This window comes from Eimeria tenella, genomic scaffold (assembly GCF_000499545.2).
Source record: "Eimeria tenella Houghton genomic scaffold, Eth_scaff140, whole genome shotgun sequence".
NCBI classification, from domain to species: domain Eukaryota; phylum Apicomplexa; class Conoidasida; order Eucoccidiorida; family Eimeriidae; genus Eimeria; species Eimeria tenella.
In genome coordinates, this window is record NW_013541513.1 from 2,888 (window position 1) to 27,910 (window position 25,023).

A 25,023-nucleotide genomic window follows, 5' to 3' on the forward strand; every position below is an offset into this window, starting at 1 on the left:
GGCGGGGGAAGGGCTCGCGGGGCGCGCGGAAGCGCTCGCTGCTGCGGCGCTCACGCTCTCGCTCTCTGTCCCGCTCGCGCGCCTCCCGCCCCTTCTCCCGGTCCCGCGGCCGCTCCCTCTCCCGCTCCCTCTCCCTCTCCCGCGGGCGCTCGCGGTCTCGCTCGCGCTCCCGCTCCTTCTCCCGCTCCCGCTCCCGCTCCCGCGGCTTCTCCGAGGGCTTCGGGGCCTCCCGCTCCCGCCCCCTCCGCTCCTCCCGCGCCATCCTCAACTCCCCAGAGCCTCTCCCGCCCGAGGGGGCCCCGCGCCGCGGCCTGCTGCTCCAGCGGCCCCTGCTGCCTGCGCGCCGCTGCTGCAGCACCACTGCGCCCGCCCCGCAGCAGCCCCGCGCCCGCAGCGGCAACCCCGAACCCCGCGATCCGACGCGCTCCCGAGCCCCCAGCGCCCTTCAACTGGCCCCCAAGCTCGTGCATGCACTTCCAAACGCTGGCAGCTTCAAATTCGAAGAAAAAACGCCGCGGAACAGCTCCAAACGCCACTGTTCAAGTCCAGCTGCTGCTCCGGCCGCCGGGGTGGACACGCAGCTCCAATCGCCAGGATCCGCGTGTCTTTTCGCCGCCTTTGCAGCAAAAAACCACAGGAATCCAAAAGAAATAAATAATTCCGCAAAATCTCCGAGAAACAACGGAGAACTGCAGCAGCCGCAGCATGCAACCCGCGAGCCGCGCGGGAGAAGCAGAGTTGGCCGCTTGCTTGCAGCCACAAACCCAACAAAACTCTTTTTCCGTCTTCTTTATTTCTCTTTTAAACTAAAATTGCGCAGTTCGGATCCCAAAAGAATAGTTTACCGCAAACCCTTGGTGCAGCAGCAGCGCCACAGGGCTGTGGGCCCTCCCTCGCCAGGTCCTGGCAGCGTTGGAGGCTGCTGGTTTCCGCAGCACAGCTAAACTTCAACACAGTATTCCATTTTGTTTAACTCCATTTACTCTTTCTTTCCAATTACTATTTGCCCACTTCCAATATTCAAATATCCAGTCACGAGGGGAGGAAAACGGGGGGCCACGCCGCAGCGCTGTGCTGCTGGGAGTTTCTGTGAAACTTGAATTATTAAACTTGCACAATTTTGTCTTTATTTTCCGTTTCATTCCACTTTTGAGTCTTCAGGAATTCAGGCGGGACACAGGGGACTTGAATTGCCGTTTCCTGTTCTCGTTTTTTGCCCCATTTTGCACCACCGACTAAAAAGGAAACACTGAAGCCACTGAAGCCAAGAAGAGCCCCGTAAATTCGTCAAACACTAAAGAAAGCCCAAAATGCCATTTAATCGATTGTTTCTTCTGTGTTCTACCCCACAAACAAACAACTCGACAACTCCAAATGGAAAATTTGCCAAGTTCTGCCCTTCTTAATAAACCATTTAGTGCAATTCGCTCATTCGAAGTTGCATTGCTACTCATTAAAGACAGACAAAAGCTAAAAAGAGGCCAAATAGGGCAGAAGGACACAAAGAACAGCTCGGCGGGCCCTATTGCCTGCAGTTCAGTATTTTATTCGTCTCTTGTGGGCAACTCCTTTCCGTGTTCTTACTGCTACGAAGAAGTATCTTTCAATTTTAGATTTGTTTTCTTATCCGTTTTGCGCTGTTCCGATTCCAGTGGATCTGCAAAGAATTGAGAATTTAGCTTCTGTTGCAAATCTGTATCGCTTGGTACTGAGTTGAAGGGCTTCTGCGCAACCTTTGCCAATCTTTCCCCCGGAATGTAATAAAGCAATTAAACACAACACTAGAAACCTGAAAGCTGTTGATGAGGTGGGGAGTTCATCAATGGAACTCTAGCAAGGGGCCATTAATCGAATTGATGGCATGGAGTAAAGCATATTCCATTGTGGGTAACTATTTGCTGACCACAATGCACTAGAAAAGATAAGTACCTTTCAGAAATCTAATACAAATGTTGCTGCATGCACCAGAGGCATAGAGCCGCTGGTGCAGCGAAGCACAAGTCAAAGAAGGATAATCTGTTCATATTCAGATGCACGACAGTGCCAGTTTCTACTGGGAGATTGCACTCTGAACAAATGGCATTCAAAACTATTTTTGCAAATGCAGTGGAGTCTTAGCCTCAACCTTCTCACGTTTGAATGGGAGGAGTCATTTGCACCACTGCTGTGCATGCGCGCTCAATTGAGACTCTGTCTCGCCTTTGTTTGGAGAGATCAGCACTTAGTTTTTTTGGTTACTTTGGGAATCCCAGATTCTGAAAAGTATAAATGAAGCGACTCTACAGCACGTCAACTTGGCGCGACAACCCGAGGATTACGGTAATAGTGTCATTCGCAAACACATTGAACAAAAACCCATAAAATTGGAATTAATAATTATGGCACACAACTTACTCTAATAAGAAACCAAAATTCCAAAGGAAGCTTGCATTGGTTTCCCAAGAAAAACCGATTTGACCCTTATTGCTGGCCATCAGTTGGAAACAAAGCAAGGGGTGTTCTACGCAGACACTAACCAACAGGAATCGCGAGGAAGAAACTGCCAGCTCTTCCCTGCATGATAACGACTTGCTGAGATTCATATACGAAATGCTGCAATATATAGCGTCGTGCAGCATGTGAGAAAGCGCAAGCCTACATACAAGGATGTTACAGCAGGAGGCATCTGTGAAGTGAACCAGATTCCATTTGAAATAGAGTTCACAAGAGGGTTAAGAGGCCTCAAGGGGATATCTCGGAGCCAACGGAGGGCTTCCTGATCATTGAAAGGTAAGTTGGCGGCATGAGGTTCCTTTCATATGCATCTGTTTTGCACAAATATACCTGGGAGGGTGCATTTACAGCGGCCAGTGTCCAGAGGATTACATGAGGAAAGGAACAACGTAGACTGCTGGTATCACTGGGGGTTTTACAAGAAGATAGGTCGGCGTTGAAATGAAAGCATTGGCTTTGTAGACTATGCAGTCGGGCCTTCCGCTGGCTTGGTGCACTGGCCTGGCCTGTTCAAATAAAAGATTCCACAGAAAATGACGTAACTGTGATGGAACTCAGAAAATTTCATGGTGAGCACTAGATATCGCTTAAATATATTTATGCTTGTCGCTGTAAGACTAACTGCTGGGGGATGTGTTGGCAAGTACTATACGCAGGTGGGCTTGGCGCGCTGCATCTATACAGATCCTGGAGAACAATGTGCAGTGGATTTCGCCACAGACTTTGAGGGAATAGTCAGCGACTAAGAGGCTGCAAGGCAACAAGCTATGTATGAGCTGAGCAATATGCCAGATCTGTGAAGTTTCTTCGTTGCTTGAGCTTACTATTCTGGAAAGCCAGACGGAAAACGACGAAAAGCACCTCAGCCTCACGACCTGCCATTCGATTTGAAAATTCATATAGGCCGCTACGTGCTAGTAACGAAAGCAAAGGAAGCTGAAGCGTAAAATGATATCGCGGGAAACTGCGAGGAAAACAGCTAATTAGTTAGTGCGCTACTGTAAGAAGAGCCCGAATCTGTTGGTTCTCAGTGGAACGGACTGATAAGATATTTCGTGTCGACACTAGCAAGCAAATATCAAAAGGAGAAGCATAGTGAACCACAGGTCTTGATAACATACTTTAATGGAAACGTTGTTAATCAAGCGCAGGCGTTGCTGCTTTGGTCACTTCAGGAAAATGGCAGTAAATGCGACGGAGAGTTTCATTCGATTGTGGACAAGTATGGGACTCGGGACTTTCCCAATCCGATATACTTTTCTTTTTGTTCGAAAGACTATGCTTGACGGCTTTAGGAAGCTTCAGCTGCTTTGAACTTTGAATTCGTAATTTCCAGCTCATAGCGGTGCACTGAAGTGACCCGCACCAGAACACATACTCTCCACTTCCCTCAAGTACTTCCCCTGCGCACTTTGGGCTGCTCTTCATAAATGATTTGTATGCCGCAATTCAAGGGCATGGACTTCTTATGCAACAGTGGAATGGTAGTTGTTTTGAAGAGTCCATTTACTTTGCCAGGCATGTCCTACGCTCAGCTTCAAGCTCTCTATTCCATGCCGAGGCTTCACGTGCCTAGGTGAGTACAGGCCACAAGCCTGTTGTAAATGAGTCCTGGGTAAACAGAATTTTGCTTCAGACCTGTAAATAGGCCGTTTACTGCTGTTGAATAGGCTTGCTCCTACTGCTTTACAGACACCAAGAGATAATACGAAATGGAAGTGGGCAATTACATAGTATGTATCATGTAGAGCAACATCTAAAGCGGAAAGGTTAACCGCTGTCAAAAATAAAAGCTACTTACATACACCCCTGAAAATTTGGAAAGGTATAGTTTATGACATCTGCCCGGCACCCTAAAAAATAAAATTTTAAACACGTCAATACATTCTCGCAGTGTCTTACGTTTGAGTCCAACAGACGCTTTCCGTTTTTTAACTTGTGCTGATGGACACGGCGCTTTGTTTGGCTCGCCTCTCTATGCGTTTGCTCGCGAAGCTGAGCACATTTATACAGCTTGCTACGGATATCCAGAAGCTTTTTGACCGAAGGCGCGAGTGAATCCCATGCTCTCTCACTTGAAGGCGAAGTAACTGTTCCATTAGAAGGATGTTTGAAGGCCTAGTTGCAGTTGCCAGTCCGCCAAGAATACAGGTACAATAATAGCATGAACACAAGCGTTATGATGGGACATGCCAATGCAGAAGTAGTAGCTAGGTAACACTTACATATTTTACTGAAGCAACGTTGATTTCGCCCTCAGGAAATGGGTGCTGTGCCTGAACAAGACTGACCCGCATGCGGTCAACAGGCCAGAAGTGATCTGTATCTGCATTCACCGGGATGCACCTCTAAGCTGGAGAAGTTATGCGGGAAGTTAGGCTGATTACTTTGATTATGACAGTGCAGTGACGAACCAACAAGAATAGTATACCTCGACAGCAATGCTCGGTGACATAAAAGTTGTAATGAAAACGCCCACACTGTGTGGGATGCCTACGGGATAAGTAGAAGTCCAGTTATCAAGTTTCCACATTTCTTTTGGCAAACTCTGGACTGCAGTTCATGGCTGCAACGCTAAGGCGATTCGCGAAAGTATGCGATTATGAGGAATACTTTAACACGTTTTCCCACACGCAAGAGGATGGTTGACGGAGAGCTGCATCCTCCTTCTACGAAAATGGCTGTCTGCGTTTGTGGGGGGAGCCAGCACGTAGTCAGATCTGATTTTCCTTACTGGAAAGCTGTTGAGCAGCTCTACAGGCATTTCGCCATTCCTCCAGGTTTGGGGTTTTATGGTAGCCTTAGCTGTGTAGCGGCACTTAGGCAAGCCTCTGCTTGGCTTCATATGAAGTTGGCGGCTGCTTACGTGGTGAGACTGAAGGGTCTTAGCTCACCAGGAGGAGCTGCAGACGGCGAAAAGTTGGCGCAAGCTGTTGACGACACTTGAGGCGCGTCAGTCTTCGTGATTAGAGAGCAATCAAATAAGGTGAACGCCTCTAGGAAACGTGCACATTTGAGCATCTGGCCTTCAGTTTTTGTGAAACAATATAGGGATGGCGTTCTAGACAGCGCTTGAGACCAATTTTCAACGAAAGGGAGGCTGCTCTTTTGGAGCAGCACAAAGCCACTAACTTAGCGGACTCTGCATCTTGTGGCAAACCTACAACAGGGCTGTTGACTTCAGCATTTCAATACCCTGGGGCAGATTGTGGATTAGGGCCAATATAAAACCCAAAGTACCTCCATGGAATAGCGAGGGGCAGCACTTCCCCTCTCAGATGGTGACCTCCAAACGCAGTAGCTGAAAACTGCTACTGCTCCCCCTTGTGACCGCTAAACGAGCTGCTCCTAGTGAGGTAAGGCAACTAACTGGAGGTAGTTGGCCTGCTGAGATCCCTCAAAACAAAAATTGGCGTATGATGTCCCGAACATACAAGTGAGCAGATGGATGAATTTTTTCAGTTTTCAGTTGGGGGTTTGACAATGCAACACAAACGGCATGATTTTCTCTGACATTAATTACTTCGTTTGATATAAGAGATGAAACCTTCAGCTCTTTCTCAGTGGGAATATAGCAGATAAGCGCAACATGCTGTCTGGGAAATAGAGAACCAAGCCGCCGAGCATGAGCCCCCCCAGCGTCATTCATAGTGCAAATAGTCAGTGGAGCTAAGGAATGGAAAAATGGTAGATGCGCATGCAGGTAACTACATGACACTCTGCGTTTCCGGTAGGAGTCTGCATATCCGAGGTGCCCCAGGTGCCGCTGGCTTGTGCGAGTTCTGCACAGTTGTTGACTCATGCCGTATTTTATCGAATGCAACGAATAGTCTCCTGTATTGCAGCATTAAGAAATTGAAGTGTTGCGCTTGAAATTGCTTCTGTGCTGTTCCTCGAGTTGATTCCCTGCGATCCGGCGTCCTATTTCTCCCAAGGAGTCGATAAGCAAAATTTGAAAAATAAACAGAAAAAAGTTCTCTCGCAATGGAATTTACAGATTGATTGCTTGTGTGCAGCTCATTGGTGGCTGCGAAAAACAATGGATCTGATCTGCGCGATTTCAGAGGCGTTTGACAATGCGTGTGGGAGTTTAGTTACAGATCTTTGTCAAATGATTTATTGCCTGTTTAATGATTTTAAAGGCGTGTTAAATTTGTTTTTCTTTTAACTCTTTAGCGAAGTGGCAGCGCATGCTGCTCTTTAGAACTTCGCCAAGAGCTCAGAACCCCACACTGTGCACGAGCGTTTTTATGTGCGTCTATTCGCGAAGTTTATGTATTCAGAGGCTTCATCTGTTTAGTTTCTGGTGTTAAAAATGCGTTTCTGGTCAAAATGCAAATGCCCATTAGAATCACGTTTCTTTCCCGTTGCGCACAAGGCGGGCGCTGCCGACGAAGTCGTCGCTGGGCACTCAGGTCACTTGCTGCTTTGGGGGCTGGTGGTCTGGTTGTGTTTACTGCTTACACCGATATAAAATGCCATTTTCGGATATGGAATGCCATAAAGAGGCAGTGTTTTGAAGTAGTAGGAGTTCGATTGCTGCGTTCCGTGCAGATCGGGGCCGCAAAGACATGCGGCGGTTCTCTCCCACCTTGGGGAGAGCGCGGTGATTTGTTGGCCGTCTTTTGTAGTTTAAAGGCTTTTCAGGTTTATTCTTGCTGAATAAAAATACAGAGAAGGTCAAGTAGGCGGTTTTCCGATGGATAGAAGGCGAAGGGAAATCGCTGCGTCGTTTTCCATTCCAGGTTTTACCTTGCAGTTGCGGCAACGATGAGGCGGCTCACGAAGATACTGATTGCTGTTGGGATTGCGGTGGTGTTGGTGGCAGTTTTGGTTCTTACTCTGGTAATTGTTTTGAGGAAAGAAGAATGGATTGTCCTTGAAAGAAGCTTCTCTTCCCTCAACGACCATTGCACACAAGATTGGAGCGGCAACAGCGACTGGCGCCGACGCCGATGCAAAATGCCCCTTATTTGTGCCCCAGCTAACGACCAGAAGACAGGTAATCCCCTTCACCAGCCTTGCCATTATCCGGTCGCTTATGTGTGTGCCTTTCCCTCCTTTTTCTCCTGGCCAACGACAAAATGCAAGCTTTACTGCTGCACGTGGTGCTCCTGCTGGAGGCATTTTTATTGCTTATGCTGTACTGCTGCTGTGGCGTTTAGGTTATTGCCGGTTGCCATGGAGCGAGGGGGAGGGCAAGAGCTGTGCTGCATCTGTGCATTTGTGCTCTACGGGCCTCACCTGCGACCCCTACCTGAAAATCTGTCGGCGGCTTATTAGTGTGGGCGGCAGCTGTACTGAGCAGAACGCGTTCATGTGCGAGTCGGGTATATGCGGCTACGCCGCTACACAAACGGCCCAGGGGGAGCCCCTGGGGGGCCGCCATTCTCTGTCTAGGTACTGCATCGTTAAGGACCTTCCCCCTGGGGCTGCATGCGACCGCTTCCGCCACTGCGTTACCGACTGCCTGCAGTGCGTCCAGGGCATTTGCAAGCCCGTGCCTTCCCCCCTAGACCATCAGCAGATGCTTTTGGAGCAGCAGAAGGAACTAATGCTGCCTCTAGCCGTCAATGGGTTTAGCGCAGAGAACCAGCAAACCGAAGTAGCTGCGCCAGACACGCAGCAGCAAGTCACAAGGAACCTGCAGCGCGCCAGGGGCACGATGGCAGCAGCTGTCGGGAACGAGGCAGCGCAGGACCGCGACCCCATGTTGAAGCGGCAGCAGCATGCGGCTTCAGCAGCAGCATCTTTAAATGCAAACAAAGTGTTAGATGAGCAAACCGTCCGTCAGGCTTGGGAGCAAAGAGCAGCAGAAGCCTCAGCTCTTCTGGGTGAGACCGTCACAGCTGAGGACTTGGCGTCTTTCTTCTCTGTTCCCCGCAACGAGAGCGGGGAGCCCCTAGCGCCACAAGAAGCTCTAGAAAAGAAACAGAACGAAACACATGTTGAAAACGAGGAAGGGATCACGGGCCAGCAAGCACTGTGGGGCCCCAGATCCCAGTATCAAGCACTGCAGCACCCAGGAGCGGGAAGAGGGACAATTATTGACAGACCGCAGCCACGCCCGCTACTCAACGGCTCCCTGGCCAAACGGCTCGCGCGGCTGTTCACCGGCGTGTCGTATGCATTCACTCCTGAAGATCAGCAGCAGCATATGAGCTTAATGCATACACTGGGGGGGCCCGCCTTTGGCTTCCCTTCTGCGTTGCCGCCGCAGCTGTCACACAGCTTGGCTCCTACCCCTATTACTACGGGAGGAATAAAAGCTCCCCTATCGCAGCATGACGTGTTCGGGACATCTTCGTTTGGGAGTCCGGCGGCGGGCACCCCGTCTTTGTCTCTGCAGCAGCAGGAGCAGCTATCGGCGCAGCTGCAACAACTGCAGCAATTGCAGCAACCACAGCCGTTCACGTCCTTCGACTCATCCCTAGAAGCAATGGAAGCTGCTGGGATGAAAGGCAAAGCAGCACAGCGAGAGCGCGGCAGCTCTGAGGAGGAGGGAGAGGCTCTTGAAGGCTTGGTGTACCCGGGCATGCCAAACCCTCTTCTCAATCCTCTGCAGCTTCTAGGGTTTCAACCAAGGCAGCCCACTGGCCCACTGCCCCCACCTCTGGGAGCCTCACCCGCACTTAACATGCAGAGGCAGCCCATGCCGCCCCGCCTGCCTGGAGTTGTACCTCCCCCGCTGGGCCATGTTCCTCCGGGTCCTCTTCCGCCCCTCAGCAGCGTGCCTTTGGGCGCTTCAGCGTTGGGCGGTACACTCCCGCCACTGCCGCTTCATCCCAAAGTGCAAACGCAGCTGCTGCCTTCAGTGCCTTACGCTCCAAACGTGGGGCCCCTCAACGGCCTACCTAGCCGACTGCCCACGGATTTCAAAGGCGGCTGTTGGCTGGACCGCTGCTGTGCCTCGGTGAGGACTGGCGAGAGCAGCGGTGCAGAAATCAGATGGATGGCAGTAAATTCAACATGTGCACCATAGCACATATGAGCAACGGAGACGGCGAGTGGTGACAAGGGCTGCTTCCTGTATTTTGTGCTGAGGCAGTGACGCAGTTTGGGTGACTATGTGCTTGAGCCGTGGCTCCTCAACGAGATGAGACCCATAAAGTAGCATTCCCGTGCTGCTGGCTTCTCCGCTTTGCGTAATTGCGCCTGTGTCTTTCGTCCTGTTCAATACATATTCGTGAGTATGCATGCATTTGGAAGTTCTAAGCAACCAGCCAGCAATACGTTTATGTAGCTGAGCTCTTTTTGTCTCCGTGTTCTGCGTTGCAGCACCACTACTGCTCCTTCCTTCACGCATCTCAGGGCTGCCAGGCTCGGAAACGCGAGGGTGCGACGTGCGTGGGCGATAGTGCGCGAGAGTGCGAGGATCGTTTGTCTTGCGTTAACGGAGAATGCAGTCCCTGGTTTACCTCTCGACATGCCTCAGCTGGGGACCCTATTGTGTTGACGGACAACGTGGATCTAGACAGCGTCTGTGCTCCCTGGCAACGCTTCGAGTACAGCACAAGCGGCCACTCCTCCCATCTCCCAGGGGGAATGCCGCCACAGCTGGCGCTGCCTTCTCCCCTGGAAACTCCCAATCCCTACGGCAACAATCTGGGGAGAGACATAGTGCGCACATTCCGCAAGTTCTCCGGGCGTTGCGTGCCTCTCGATAAGCGCAGCTGCGTGACAGACAGGGAGTGTTGGGGAGTCGGAGGGTTTGGCTTCTGCGACGTTCGCAGCAAACGGTGCCGCACGCCATCCTATCCTGCATGTCTGTCAATTCTTAAGGACTTATACTCTTGCCTGTGGCACGAAGGAAGGTTGAGGGAAACTACAGACGAATATATTGTCACTCACGTGCCCAGAACCCCTCAGTTCATTCTACATGAGGCACCAGCCAGTGTTAATCACGTGCAAAGCAAGTGCATTCCTTCCGTTGTAAGGGCAAAGAGGGCGGAATTTGTCAAATGTGTTCATGAACAAGGTTTTACGCTGGAGAGGATCGTCTATGTGCCGGATGAATGGTTCCAGGGATAACAGCAAAGGCATGAAAAACAATGTTGCGGCTAAGCAATAACAGCAAATGGCGGTGCTGGAAAAGAAAATTCAGCCATTCAGTTGCTGCTTTTACTAAGTGGCAGCTGTTCACTGGCTTATGCAGTGAACACAAACAGCGCTCTCACAAGAATGACCAGCCATAGTAAAGGGCGATAACATACGCACAAAACAAGAGAAAACATCACCAACGACCTATCATCGGGTACAACGAAAATACCAGCAGACAAAGGTCAGAAATGCCAGTAAGAACCAACAATATTGATGGACCAAAGGCACCCTTACATTCCTTGTCTGGGCACCAAACCGAAGGAGGGTGCGTTGCCTGTGTGTTATGCAGTTGAAAAGGAGCATGCTTATAATATATATATGCATATATATACATAAATATTACGCATGTGCATTTATACGCATTCATATTCATGTACGCATACACTTCAAACACATTCTGAACTTCACGGACACATTCATGTTCATTTACACAAGCCAATACAGTAAAACACACAGAGGCACAAATACGCACACGCATACGCACGCAATTACATATGCTGCCGTATAAAAGTACTTTCATATGCACATAAGCATGTATATGGATGCATACGCACATAGAACTGTGCAGGGCCTGCGACAGTAAAACGGTCCACTGCTTTAATGGCTGAAGTCAAAGGACAAAGCGACAGTAAACGGTGATTTTCCGTTATGTCCCCCTTGTTGTAACTGCAACCCATGTCAGCTCAGGTTTACATGCAGCACGAAATACTCAAGAGGAGAACAAAAATTTGCTTGTTTTGAAGATGTCATTCTATCGCCCTACTTGCCGCAGCACGTTTTGGACAGGCGATATTACAACGCGAGAATCCACCTACCCACAGCGGCTCCCCATTTCTAGTCACAAGTGCAGGTTTTTCTCTACCAGGGAAGCCCCTACAAAAAGGGCTGGTCCTGGAGCATTTGTGAGAGGTACCACTGCGAGCTTTTGTCTGCGCATTGTGGTGTTGGTGCACTGTTTCCGCCGGCAGGTGTTCAGTTATTTGTGCCTGCGTGCGCATTCATGTTTCTCTTTCCCTATGTTTCTTTGTTTTCCTCTAATCGTGTAGCTGCCCGTCAGCGACTAACTGCCAACAGGCAGCAGGGTATTTGTCCGCCAGGAGGCGGAAGAATCGACTCAAACCCAACAGCTCAGGTTTAAAGAAACCACCTTCTTCAAAGAAGAGTCAAGAGTTTATGGTTGAACTGCAACAGATAGTTTTCCGGAAGTAGGCAATCAGCGCTGTTCGTGCGAAAGGTCGTACAATTGTTTCGAAAGAGCGTCTACACAGAGCGCGTAAAATATGCATGAAGAAACGAAATTCGACAAACATGATATTGGTCAGGTACACAAGCGATGCTTATACAGATATAGACGGCAAAAAAACGCACTCTGCACAAATGCTGCTCGTAAGCATTCGAGAACGGCCCACTGGTGCCAACAAGCGCTATTGCTGCAGTTGCGGCAGCTCCAGGCGTTGTCCCTGCATCATCCAAGACTTCGCGAGCGTCCTTAAGAAGCTGACCCGAGCCGCTTTCGGGTCGAGTGTTTCTGCAGGTGAGGCTTTAATGGACACCACGCAGCCGGCCTTAATTCTGGTGTTCGCGTCACTGGTGCGGTACACCCTTCGCATGCAAACGAAACCTGAATTTAAGGCCACCAGGCTGTCGTCGCCGCCTCTCATAACTCCTAAGTAGCAATAACACAGGGGCGCATAGATACGTACCTTTGCGAAAAAAACATGTCTGCAAAGATACATTTAATTCTTTGAAACCACCGAAATGAGCGTTCACAGCACGGGCGCATGTATATTGCTTAGGTCCTAACACACAGTTGCCCATGTGCCTCCAGAAGTGCGCGTGTAGTTCCACAATACTTGTCTTATATTCAGAAACACGGGTAAAAATGCACTCACACTTTCGAATATGTACAGGGACAGATTCATGGGTAGTTTACAAGCACATATACATGAATACACTTGAATATCTATTTGTGCGTCTAGCGTTTCATAGAATTGTATCCATACAAGCGTGTATACTGCATTACAACCTTATATATGCGGGGAATATGTCTGTGGCTTTGAGGTGCATTTCGCAAGTTTATCGAGTCCATTACGGTGTGCTTGCTGAAGTTCGTTCTTGGAATATTATGTTGAAAATTCAGACGCCACAGTATTAACTGAGATTACATGAGACTAGATCAGCAGGAAGGATAAAGGAAAATCCCCACAAATCTACACAGAGAAAGCAGCACAAACATCCCACTGCTGCATGCCGACCGGGTTAGCAGGCACGAATAAATGCACGCGCATGAACGAATCCACAAAAATACGCAACTAGTAACTCCATAGTATGCATACAAATAGCTCAGCATTACGATACATAGCATATGCTCGAAGGCCTCAAAATACACACAACTAACTTCAACGCGTGTACGAAGACCTTGAAGAAGATAAGCAAATGGCTGTACCACGTGTAAGTAAATATCAACAATACATGAACAAATTGGTAGCTATGCCGTTACCTTCGCCTGCCTTGAATCGAGTGCCTCTCTGTCGCACCAAAATATCCCCCGGAAGTACGAATTGCCCTCCAAATTTCTTCACGCCTGCATTTGAAGTTCACCAGTTCATTACACTGGGCAAGGCATGCAACTCACTACTATTGCAGCGCACCACTGATTTGCCTGTCTGTGACAATTAATTAATTAGTCTCACCCAAGAATTTGGGGCGGGAATCCCTATTGTTCTTTGTCGCGGCGCCGCCCTTTGAAGTGGCCCAGCAAACTGTCGCCGATGTGCAGCTGTTGGGAGGAGCATGAGAGGTGGAATTCTTGCGCCTGTAGCACATCACGAAAAAAGAAGAAAAGCAAACTAGAAGAAACTGGTGGAGACTTGGCACAGCTGAGGGATACTTCGGTGCGCGTGGTTAGCCGAACACGCACGTATTTACAGTGGCGGGCGGAGCACAACTGTTCTTCTTTTCCATTAAATATGCGCATTCATTCATACATATAGAGTCCTATTCTTATTCACATCTGTTGCTTTCTATTTCTACATGCATTGATGCTCACAGTTACCGTGGCGTACCTACGCAAATCTGTAGACATTGGTGTGTTCGTTTTGCTCTATCTCGCTGACCTCTTTGTATGCATGCTACGGGTAATATTGCCTTGTTTGCGTTGGTTGTCTCCTTTAAGTAGCCACTTTTCCTATGTCACTGCATTCTACGTACTCTTGCATCACGTGTGTCGACTAGCCTGCTGTTTGCGAAGCGCACCGGATACAAGGAGGCGGAAGGGCAAACCCAGACCCAGCAGCTTCCAGTTCTAGGCAGAAACGGCCATTGAATGGCAAAATAAATGACTTCGTCCTATTAGTTGTTGCCCTAACACTGCATTTGGAAGCGCATAAATCGCCGTTCTGCTCAGCAACTCCACCAGGGCGAAGTGAATTGGGCAGGGCTCCTCTAAGTGGAGGGATAGCGCACGCAAAGGTTGAATTTTCCACCGCCTTCTGACTATTTTGCTTAATTAAAGGCGTTAAAAGTAAGGGTTTCCTTTTGAACTGAGGCGGAGCGCTTGCTGCGACGCTGCAGAACACCTTGGGAAGAAGCAACAATACTAACCACCACGAAAGGAGCATAGTCATCGAAAGTCGCCGCTAATACGGCCTTATCGAGCCTTTATTGATGAGTAAGCACAGTGATATATTTCAAACGTTTCTTAAAGAGCGAGACTTGACAGCCAACACACTCCAGCCAGTTCGGTCGGCAGTGATCATATTTGCTGCCGGAGCCGGCTTGGCCGGAACGGCCTGATAGGCCTAAATGACCTGCCTTCGGTGTTGAGTTTCTTTCCCATTACATAGAAAACAGTAATTCAAGATACTGATGGGGAGAATGAGTCAATGCCGGACTTCAAGGCCCTTGTAGGCAACCACCTTCTCTGCATGCGCTGAGATGGCTGCTAGGAGCTGATTTATAATAAGAGTTGGCTCCAAGCTCTCCATACACAAGAATTGTAAATTTTAAGCGGAATACTTCATCGGCAAAAGCACTGTAGGAATGAAGCATAGCTGCTGCGCACATAATGCAAATGTCTTGATTACGTTACATTCATGCCCGCACCGTCTCATGCCCCAGCTTGCTGTCAAGAAAAATCTGTGAACAATCTAAAGCTTCCAATAAACGCGAGAGCTACCTCGCCTCCGTTCCCTCTGAGGAGCAACTAGTAGCTGAGTTCCACTACTGGACTCCTTGACGCTCCACGTTGCGCAATTGCAGTTACAATTCTTACGCAGAACCAGATACGCATATACTTTGGGGCTAAGCGTATTCCCAGAGACAACCGTAGCAGTGAGGGCCGTAGCAGTGAGGTAACAGTTTGAGACAACACTGCATGAAAACTACCTGACGAGGAGAGTTGGCAGGCATTTACCGGGGAAGTTGATCGTCGCAAAGACCAAACTTTATTGCTGGGTTGATAATATCGCCGTAAGGCGCGTTATGCTCTCCGCCCGAAGTCGATGTAAGCACGACGAAGGGCACCATCGCAATCACAAGCTGTGCGGCTCATGCGTTGATCAGAATGTCTGCAGGCACGAAATCATGTGCTTAAGTTATACCTGTTTCGCTGTTGCAGATCATCTTCAGCGCACAATAAACGTGTACAGTCCGTCTCAGAGAACAAATCACGCGTCCAGGACACTGAATTCGCTGGCCAACAAAAGCAATAAATAAACGGTGCAAAGCCAAATGTCAGAAAAGAAAGCGAAACAAACGAAATATCCAAGGAAGACCTACTTGCAAGTCTTGCCAGGTATACTTCCAACAGTCCCAAGGCAACAGCAGCTGTTTGTGTTCGGCTCGTTTCGGTGGCAGCCAACCCACAGAACACTATAACAGCTGTCTAGAGTGTTGCGTTTAAACAATATATAGGAGATACGGTGTGGAATAGTACGCGCACTCTTATGCTACACTAACCTTTACATTCACGGCAATGCAAACATCTGCGCATTTTTCTGCACTTGGGTGCATTCAATGTACTCGACTAACATCTTTGTGTATTTACATCCGCATGCAGCGCAGCAATTGCACTTATTTTCCGAACCGCCCCAATCGCGTACCGCACTGATCCGCATAGTGTGCACATGCAAGGAAGCACATATGCATGAATGCGCACACGCTCACCTTCGCAAGAAATAAAACCACCCCTGCAAGGCCGTTTAAAAGGGTGGCCCTGCTTACTTCTGGCCGCTTCGAGGCCAACAAATCAGAATTTGTGGCACATTGAACACATGTGGTAGCAGCGTCCAGCGTTTTTCACGGGAGATACCGCCTCTCGTCATAAGAAACAACCAACAAGCCTAACCCCCCAGCGCTTAACCCCGAAACCGAAAAGACTCTAAAACAGAGCCTCATGTGCAGCGGCAGAATTCGGAAGGAAAGTTTGAATTCGGTTTGCATAATCACTGGACGCCAGAGTCCTGTGAAGTGCCTGCGCTAAGGGGGATATCACAAGACGGGCTCCTGAGAGCTCGTCTTTTGGCTTCAGGGTTTGGTATAGCAAGTAGCAAACGAAAAGCCCGAAGTGCCGCGAGCCCTTTCGCTGGCCTCTCCGTGCACCTGCTAAACCCAAAGGCACGCAGAGTCGATGAGGCCGGCGGTCAAAGCAACAACAACGCTGGAAAACAACTGCTCCGCAGAGACACAAAATGAAGACATGTTCGTCTGCGTCTGCGTGTACGTCAGTTGTGAAGAGAACGCATAGGCATCCTTGAAACAGCGCAACTTAAGGGCTGCCGGTGGAGCTCTGCAGGTCGGGCTTAGCTGTGCGACGCCATCCAGGGGTCCAAAAGAGAAAACCAAGTGAAAGATGGACTGGCCTGGTTAGGCAGCGAGAAACACAAACCTACATCAACCTTTGCAGCTTCAGCTATGCCTTCCCTACAAGGGAGACCGTAGAAAATCGGATTAACGACGATCGGATTGAAAAGCGGAAAACGAAGAACAGACTCGGAATGTGTGGCGCATGCGGGCCATTACTGTGAGAGGAACCTTCCGAAGAAGCAGGATGAGGTGAGCTGCGGAGCGGTGTGCAAAGGAAACAGCGACCCATGGCACGCTTCGCCAGCTGCGCACAGCTAGCTGCCGTGTGCACGGCTAGCTGCACCCGCTGCGACACAAATGGCCACTCTGCAAGGGCATGGACGGCACGGAGACCTACCTCATCACCGCCGCATGGAGCTACAGGACCCCACACAGAAAGGGGCTTGCGATGAAAGACAAATAATAAGACAGCACTAGAAACAACAACTGCAAATGCCAAAAACCAACTGCACCCTACGCTTTGCGGGCCACAGCCGGCCACGAGGGCCACGGAGACTCCATGACGCCCTCAGCACAGTCAGCCACCACCATAAAGGCAGTTGCAGTTATGCGCGCTGTACTTACACCCAACAGCCCCAGCCTCCACCTGTCTCTTCGACAGGAAAGCGCGAACAGTTAAGCGAAACACAAAACAACACAACCTCCCAAACAAGACGGCCTCGGGAAGGTCCCAGGCCGTACGAAAAAGACGGAAAAGAGCCGCTTTGTGCAGAAACATCCAATTGAAAACTGCCCCATAAAAACAGGCTCAGCTGAAGCCGCTCCCAGCTTGAAGCAGCGCGAACGGAGACAAGGCCTCACTGGGCTCTGCTTGGAGGCCCCTAGCCATTGATAATTGCTGCGCTTGCTGCTGCTGCTGCTGCTGCTGCTGTGTTTGGCTTGCCCTGGACGCTGCCATGACATCATCCAGAGCCCCCAGAGCGTCGAGGATTAGCTGCTGCACGTCTTCGGACTGCTTGCTAGGCACCACGCCCAGGCGAATGCTGCGGGAAAAGAGGCGCAGAAAGGGCCTCAGCTCGGCTTTGCTGCAGCTGCGGGCGGCCAGGGCTTTCAGTCGGCCCACCATGGGAGCAAACTGCAGCCGCTCTTGACACAGGCTGCTGCCCTGCCGCTGTTGCGACCCAACCTCTAAAACGCAGTTTTCAAGCACGTCTTCTAAAATGACGCACACAGCGCGCCGCCAGGGCTGCAGGTCCACTGCCTCATCCGGCGACTCCCCTTCTAAGTAATCCCTCATGCTGAACGGAGTTGATCCCGTACTAGCAGCAGCAACAGAAGGAACAGACACAAGTGCCCCTTGCCCTCCAGCTCCCCAAGAATGGGCACCCGAAACAGGCTCCATGGGCCGCTCTGAGCCATTCACAGAGCTGCTGGCCCACTGGGGAGCCCCCAAACAGACGGCATGCCCTGCTGCTGCATCTGCTGCAGCACCAGAAGCTACTGATGCTGGCCTGCTACCATCAGTGAAAACGCGGCCAAGGCTGTTCACGCTGTCCGTCAGCCCGTACTCCTCCAGCGGATCCCACGAGGACGGTGGCCCCGTTAGGTCTTTAGCGTCTCGACCGTCTAAGTTTTGGCCCGAATGCAAAGTTGATGGTTCAGTCGGGCTGGGCGCCCCTCCACCGGCGTTTCTGCCAGTGGCTCCCAGAAGACCCGTTGAGTTCGCCAGCAAGCGCAACAACTCGCTTTCCAAGTCAATGCTGCTTCTCAGGCTGCTCTGCTGCGGTTTTGTTTGCTGCGGCTGCTGCAGCGGAAGCCGGCTAGCGTGGTCTTGTTCCTGGTGTGTCTGGCGCCTCTGCAGAATAAGCGACTTAAGCGCCTGTAGCAGCACCGCCGTGTCTTGCTGCTTCTTGCTTTGTTGCAACCTTTTCGCCAGCCGCAAAAAGAGCTGCGTCCTAAGGCTTGGCTCCATCATCGCGGCGTCTGCGCCTTCCCTGCTGGCTGGGTCGCTCTTCACAGGAAGCGCGGAGCCGGCGCTCTCAGCTCTCTGTGCAGTGTTCTTCAATGCTGAGGAAGGCGGTTCCCCCCCCAGATCTCCTCCGTCTACTCTAGAAGCAGAGGACAAGGAAACGGAGGTGTTGCTAGACCCACAGCAAGCACTCTGCAGCTGCAAGTGCTGCTGCAACAGCGCCCACTGGGAGGCTGAAAGCTGGTCAGCTGCCCCAGCCAGCTGCTCCCGTTGCTGCAGCTGCTCCTCCTGCAGCTGCAGTTGCTGCTGCTGCAACGGGCTCTTGCAGGTCTTTTTCCCACCTGAGCCTCTGCCGTGCGCTGGTCGGGATGGCTCATCAGCAGACAATTTAGTGGCCCCAAGGGCACTCCCTTGCCTCTTTTGCCTCGTGGTCTGCCTCGGTTTTGCTTCAGTAGCAGCTGCAGCACGAAGTGAGCTGGCTGGGCTGAGACTGCGCCCGGTGTGTGGCGCTGCTGCTGCTGCAGCAACTACTGCCGCTGATTCCGAGCGCGGCATGCGGACTTGGCCGCCATTGCCATACATTTGTAAAGCTGCTGCCAACTCCGCTGCCTCAGCATCCATTTCAAGGGGTTCCGGCGGCGATCCTTCAGAAGGAGTGCAGCTGATGAGGCCGGGCTGGGGTGTTGCTTGCTTCATTAGTTTCGCGTATTTAAGCCGCACCTTCTCCCATCTGAAATTCCAAAGCCACACAAACTGAGATGAATTTGCTTTTAGGGAAATACCCCTCTTTTGCTGCTGAGTAGAACTACCAACAATCGGCCGATGCAACGACACATTGCAGAAATGTACATACAAAGGAAGAACCTCATGGGGTGAACCGTGCACCGCAGCGATTCAGAGACACATGGGGAAGAATGCAGACAAGGTACAAAGCAACAGAAAGACACGGCCAGTCACTAGCAAAGTCACTGGCAGAGACAAAGAGAGATACTCGAAAACAAGACTGCCACAAAATGATGTAGGAACAAACAAGACTGCTGCGAAATGATGTAGAAACTAGAAGATTTAGACTCGACGGAAAACGGCAAAGTCAGGCAGATACAAGAAACGGCGAAAGTGTGACACACTCTAAGGCAGACCGACAGAAGGAAGCAGAGAGACGCAGAAAGGCTAAAACAAAGCAGATCAAGCCGCACAAGCACGCAGACCTGACGAAAGACACAATGCACAAAACAAAATTGGACAAAGAATATGGCGAGTGCCAGGCTGACAGGGGATAAACGAGGAGTAACACAGGCAAACGAGACAAACGCAGCCACAATCAGAAAAGACAACAGAAGAAGCGATAAAAAGCAAAGTAACGGGCGCTTGCAAGCAAGCGGAGAAGCTAAACAAGACACAGGAGAATGCAAAAGCCAACGACAAGAGTGCAACGACACGTTCAGCAGAACAAGTAGGCCACACAAACAGACGCTGCCCGAAATAGCAGTGGCAGGCACTGACAAATGTGCAAACAATCAGTGGAAAATAACTTTTTAACACAGAAACATTTGAAGCCTTTAACAATTCATTTGTGTGTCCGCGCCTGTCGCACCTGAACTGCACAGCTTGCATCCTCGCCTCTGTGAACCCCTTGCAGGCCTTGACGGAGAAGGTTTTCCACCGCTCCTGACCTTCCTCAGACCAGCGAGCAATCCAGGCATTGCGAGAGTGGCAATACTTGACTCCCGGAAGCCGAGTCACTACGCGGGACCCCACTGACGGCCGCATTGACAGTGGGGGTCCCATGTCTTCCTCGGACTGGCGCCTTCCGCTGGCTGCTGCTGCTGCAGCTCGCCGGGGCGGGCGCATGCGACGGCCACCCTCAGTGTCGGGGCAGGGAGAGCCCTCGTGGGGCCCTGGAGTTCTCTCGCAGGGCTCCGCTGCTCCGTCCCTGCTGCTGCCAGCAGCAGCAGCAGGCGCGGCGACAGCAGCAAGCAGCAGCTCCCCGCACTCTGTCGAGCTCCGGTCTTCCGAGCGCACTGAAGTCGTCGACCCTAGCGGGCTGTTGGCCTCAACGCGCGCTGCTGCGACATCTCCCACAGAAGCTTCCCGGAGGCTGGCAGCAGCAGCAGCAGCAGCAGCAGGCAAGCCCTGCTCTTGCTGCTGCTGCTGCGCTGCTAGGCCGCTGCAGCCGTCATTGCCGCACACGCCAAGTGTGCCACTGGCAGCAGATGACGGGGAGCGGGAAGCAGCTCTTTGGGGAGCAGCTTCTCTCCCATCTAAAGGCGCAGACAGCTGCATGCCAAGAGCCGAAAGACTCATTCCTGGGGGGCCTGCTGTTTTGGCTGGACTCTCTGCTTCAGGAGCCATTCCTGGATTTGCTGCAGAGCCCTCAAAGGCTCCTCCTTCTTCATCTCGCGGCGACCTGGAAGCTCCGCGCCGGCCCACCTCGTCTGCAGCACCTGCTGCTGCCACAGCAGCAGCCGCCGCTGCAGCTGCAGCAGCAGGACTCGCCATTCCTGCAGCAGCAGCAGAAACCAGCGACCCCTTGCCCACTTCTCTTTTGGCGCGGAACGTCAGACGGTGGTCGACGGCTTGGGATGTGCGTCGACGGCGTGCATGCGACTCTGCTGCTGCTGCTGCTGCCGCTGCTGCTGCCGCTGCTGCTGCTACCAGATAACAGTCTGTGTTACTCTTACTCAGCCCAAATCCACCTGTACCTTGAGCTTAGCTCGAGGGGCTACGGGGCCCCTGCGCCGCTGCAAACGCAGCCAAAGAACCTGCGCGACTCGCGCGGGTCCGCGGAATGAAGCCTAGTGGCAAAAGGAGCAGGGGCCCCTAAGGGGGGCCCTAGAAGCAAAGGCTTTAGGTGGCTGCTGCCTTTGCTGAAGTCCCTTTGTGTGTGTCTTCCCTCTCTCCCTTAAAACAAAAATGAGCGGGCCAACAGAGCGCAACTACTGCGCCCCCGGGGCACCACTGGAACAAAATTAAATTGAAGGTGCTCGATGTGTTTCTCCCTCGGAAATGTAAAACCCGCGCGAATGACGCGGTCTGAGCTTTACATACACCTCGCCTTGTGCCGTCACGACTTGCGCTGGCTCAGCCGTCTGTCTTTGATAGCCGGCACCCTGTGCGCTTCTGCGGTGCCCCTGAAGCCCTCAGCGACCTCCTATTAAACAAACGGAAGTATAAATTAGCCTCCAGACCACGAGCTGAATGTGTTTGCAGAGCTACCCAGGCCACCTGCAGCAGCCTGTGATGGTAAGGCGGCGAAGAGGGAGCGTCGGTGAGAGGTGATGACTGCGGTAAGAAGCAGACGGACCACTGGATCTTCTCTGGGTGACTTCGTACGGCCCAAGGACCCCTTTCAGGCCCAAGGCTGTCGCCGTCAAAAAGAGATTGGCCGTCAGCTGGCTACAGCGTCTCCCGGCTGTGGGCGGCGAGACAGCACAGGAGCGAACAGCGTTCGGTGTATCGGCTGCGGGTGCAGCCCCCCAGTGGGTTGTGGGCACCCCGTGGCAACCGTACAGCTTGAAAATTGTGCAATAATGAGGTTCAAAGCAAAGCAACCTTCAAGATCATGAAGAACCAAGAAGAGCGGACGGCCGCCCCCACAACAGGCGCCCACAGCTGCGCGGCGGGGCAATGGCTGCTGTTCTGAGGGACAGTGAGCTTGTACATGCCTTTTTGAGGGTAAAATGGCGGAAGAGGTAGCTTATTGGGCTGCTCTCTGCCGCACCGCGCACCAGGGCGTGCTCACAGAGCCAGCCAACACCCGTGAGAGGCTCTGAGTGCCCACGCGCCCCCACGAGGCAGCCCATACACTACAGGCAGCGCAGCACCTCCCCCTACAGCTGCGAGCCAAAACATGCATCGATTTGACAAGAAAAACTGACCAATACTGGGGAAAAAAAGACCGCCGAGACGCCACCGACCCAAGCTGCGTCCCAGAGGCGCCCGTCGCTGCTGCGCAGTACAGTAGCAGCGCCTGGAGGGGAGCAAGCGTAGCGCTGGGCTGCAGGTACAGCTGACTGTGCGCAATGCTGCGAACCTCCTCAGTCAGCTTGTAATAAGTTCTCAATGTATTTATCCACTCTCCACTCCCGCTTTTTCCTTACGAGAGTCAACCAGCCATAGGCTTCTCAGTGCCTGCGGCACGAGGCACACGAGGCCCGAGCACTCGCCTGGCCCCAGAGCACTGGGCACGTGTGGCCGTGCATGCGCACACAATTTTCAGCCCTGTCCGAGAGCTATTTTGGGAATGTTTCCAGGAATACCAATAGGACACATTGACGGACTCCAGTGAGTGATGACGTGCACGAAATGAGCGTAATACTCCCGCCGCAGCATGGCTAGGGTGAGACTGCACTGGCACAGTGCAGGCTCGTAGGTATAACGTTGCGAATACCGATGCCGTGGCCTAAGCGCCGATGCGTGAGAGTTCGAGATAGCGTTATATTTGCGTGCACAGGGCCTGACTATGCATGCACTGAACGCAGCCTGGCCAGCTTAGTGATCGCGGAGGGTGCGCCAACGTGACACCAAGTGGCAGCTTCACCCAGTGGAAGCTTGCGTACTTGAACTGGGGTATCCGGGTCAAGCCCAAGGGGAAGCAAGGATAAACACTGTAAACAAGAACTGATTGCCTTGTCTTGGGCAAATTCAACCCGCTTTTGACATTCTTTCCGGAGGCAAGATGCAACACCTCAATAACGAAGATTCATGGTAGCACTACAGGAGTCACACACACGTAGAAGTTTCGGCTATTTGCATGCTGTAGCCTTAGGTGGTTCTACGGATTTGCACCGGAGCTGCAGGCTCTTCAATATGCAGAGACACACAGCAACAGGCAGCCACTGAGAATATTTATAGTTTGGAAAGGTGGCAGAGTGGAAGTGACTAGCCCGTGCTGCTGATTGTCAGTCGATGAATCTGCAGAATCGCAAAAAAAAAATGCCCAGTAGTTTTTCAGGATGTCTCAACACTCACGCGTAACTACGTAGTATACCACCTCACTGTTGTGCACAATAGAGGCGCCTGAAGCAGTTGGCACTTGATCTTCTTGAAACGTAAATTTCACGTGTGGAAGCCCAGTGAACCTTCTACTTTTTCGAGGCAGTGTGTTAATGTAATTTGAGCGAGACGCGTGCTGTCTTCCACAAGATATTGTGTTGTGAAAGCTGTTTTGTCAGCTCCTGGCTCCGAGTGGATTCAAAGAGTTTGTTTCAACGTGGGATTGTGAAAATGTTTTCTGTGTTGCAACCATTCAGGGTTGTGTTCGCACCAGGTGCCAGGCGCAGCGTTTTTGTATTGGTTGGGAAGCTGTCTCATGCTAAACCTGAATAATGGACACTTCTCAAGTGTCCTACTCTGCGCTCTGCTACTATTTAGTACCAGTGGATTGATATGTTAAGAAGGTGCTTAAACAAGCTGGACTCTCTAAATGCAATGCAGTAACAATGTTAACATAAGCCTTGTGCTCTGGAATACGCGGATGGGACGGCCACACTTGTGATGGAGAAGGAAATCCAGTGGAGATCTAATGTGATAAGGCAGGAAAAGAAAGTGTACGGATTGGGGAAAAACCAGTCGATATGGAACTTTGCCACTGCCTAGAGGACTAAGCAGCGCCTCGATATAGGACCTCTGGAAGCGTTTCCCGTCTGCTGAACAGTGGGAAACGCCAGCCCGTGGTTCAGAGGCAGCAAGTGAAGTGAAGACGGCTCCCAAGCGCACACAAAAAGTTTGTTTAGAGCCATCTTCACTTGCGTTCGGCTTGCATTTTGTTCAAGAGGACAGCGCAGCTCCCGTGTATCCTCGTTTTCCGACCTCATGGAGAGTGGCCCTCATTCGTTTGTTATCCCTCAGTAGGTACACCAAGAGTTATCTTGAAGAAAACTGTGACCATTTTGGCTTGACACCATTTAACTGCCACCGAATGTTGTTTGCAACTATCTCGATAGTATCTAGCCTCCTTGGCTTAGCCTCACTTGAAGCAGATGCTTAAGTATTAGCGTCAGAGTTACTTTGCACTAAGTAACTTCATAAAATGTCCTAAGATGTTCAGTTATCCCTGAGGCCTAGCCCCCAAGCGTAGCAGAGTATCTCCAAGAGAACCAGACACGCGGTTGAAGTCTCCCTCTGAACGCCCTCTTTGAACCAATCTGCTAGGGATTTAAGCTTATATTTCAGAAACAAGTACAGCGTAGTATTGCTGTCAGAGAACACATGGAGTGGTATCTAAGTAGCTCGTAAGCTCCTAGTGGCCCCATATTAGGAAGACAGTTTGTAGAGCGCCTAACCTTACGAGGCACCTGCATATGACTGCGTATGCTTTGTAATCTTAAGGGAGTCTGAAACGCACTCTATGGTACAACTTAACCGTGCGTTGTCAAAACAAAAATGAGTTCACTTTGAGTAGAACAAACGGCCTCCACTTTCCAATGGCGCCGACGCTGAGTGAGCAGTGGCATTGGTTTATACGCTTTACTAAAGGGAACTATTTCGTTTGATGCATGGAGCAGCAGCATCATTTACGTCCCCTGCATCCCTTAATACATCGGTTCATTAGGACCAGGGCATTGGTCATGCGACTTAACACGAAACACGACAGCGGCCTTGCGACACTCCAAAAAGCAAGCAGAAGAGGCCCGAAATACAAGTAAGGTGTACGA

General features: G+C 51.3%; 3 protein-coding genes across 3 annotated transcripts in view; 1 reads left to right on the forward strand and 2 right to left on the reverse strand.

The window, feature by feature from the left end:
• The window catches only part of ETH_00027360 (U2 small nuclear ribonucleoprotein auxiliary factor U2AF, putative), a gene marked incomplete at both ends in the record, with an annotated part of 3,123 nt that extends 2,861 nt beyond the window's left edge, over nucleotides 1-262 (reverse strand). The window contains one exon of the mRNA XM_013373388.1: nucleotides 55-262. Within this exon, the coding sequence (XP_013228842.1) occupies nucleotides 55-262 (208 nt within the window). The remainder of the gene's footprint in view (nucleotides 1-54) is intronic.
• A 7,001-nt stretch (nucleotides 263-7,263) lies between these two features.
• ETH_00027365 (uncharacterized protein) lies at nucleotides 7,264-10,524 on the forward strand (the record flags this gene model as incomplete). The annotated part of the gene is made up of 3 exons (XM_013373389.1): nucleotides 7,264-7,495; nucleotides 7,659-9,451; nucleotides 9,772-10,524. The coding sequence occupies 3 exons, from the start codon at nucleotides 7,264-7,266 to the stop codon at nucleotides 10,522-10,524; spliced, it is 2,778 nt and encodes a 925-aa protein (XP_013228843.1).
• A 6,682-nt stretch (nucleotides 10,525-17,206) lies between these two features.
• ETH_00027370 (uncharacterized protein) lies at nucleotides 17,207-20,866 on the reverse strand (the record flags this gene model as incomplete). Its single annotated transcript, XM_013373390.1, has 2 exons — nucleotides 17,207-19,097; nucleotides 19,962-20,866. 2 exons carry the CDS (start codon nucleotides 20,864-20,866, stop codon nucleotides 17,207-17,209), a joined length of 2,796 nt encoding a protein of 931 aa, XP_013228844.1.
• Between the last annotated feature and the right edge of the window lie 4,157 nt (nucleotides 20,867-25,023).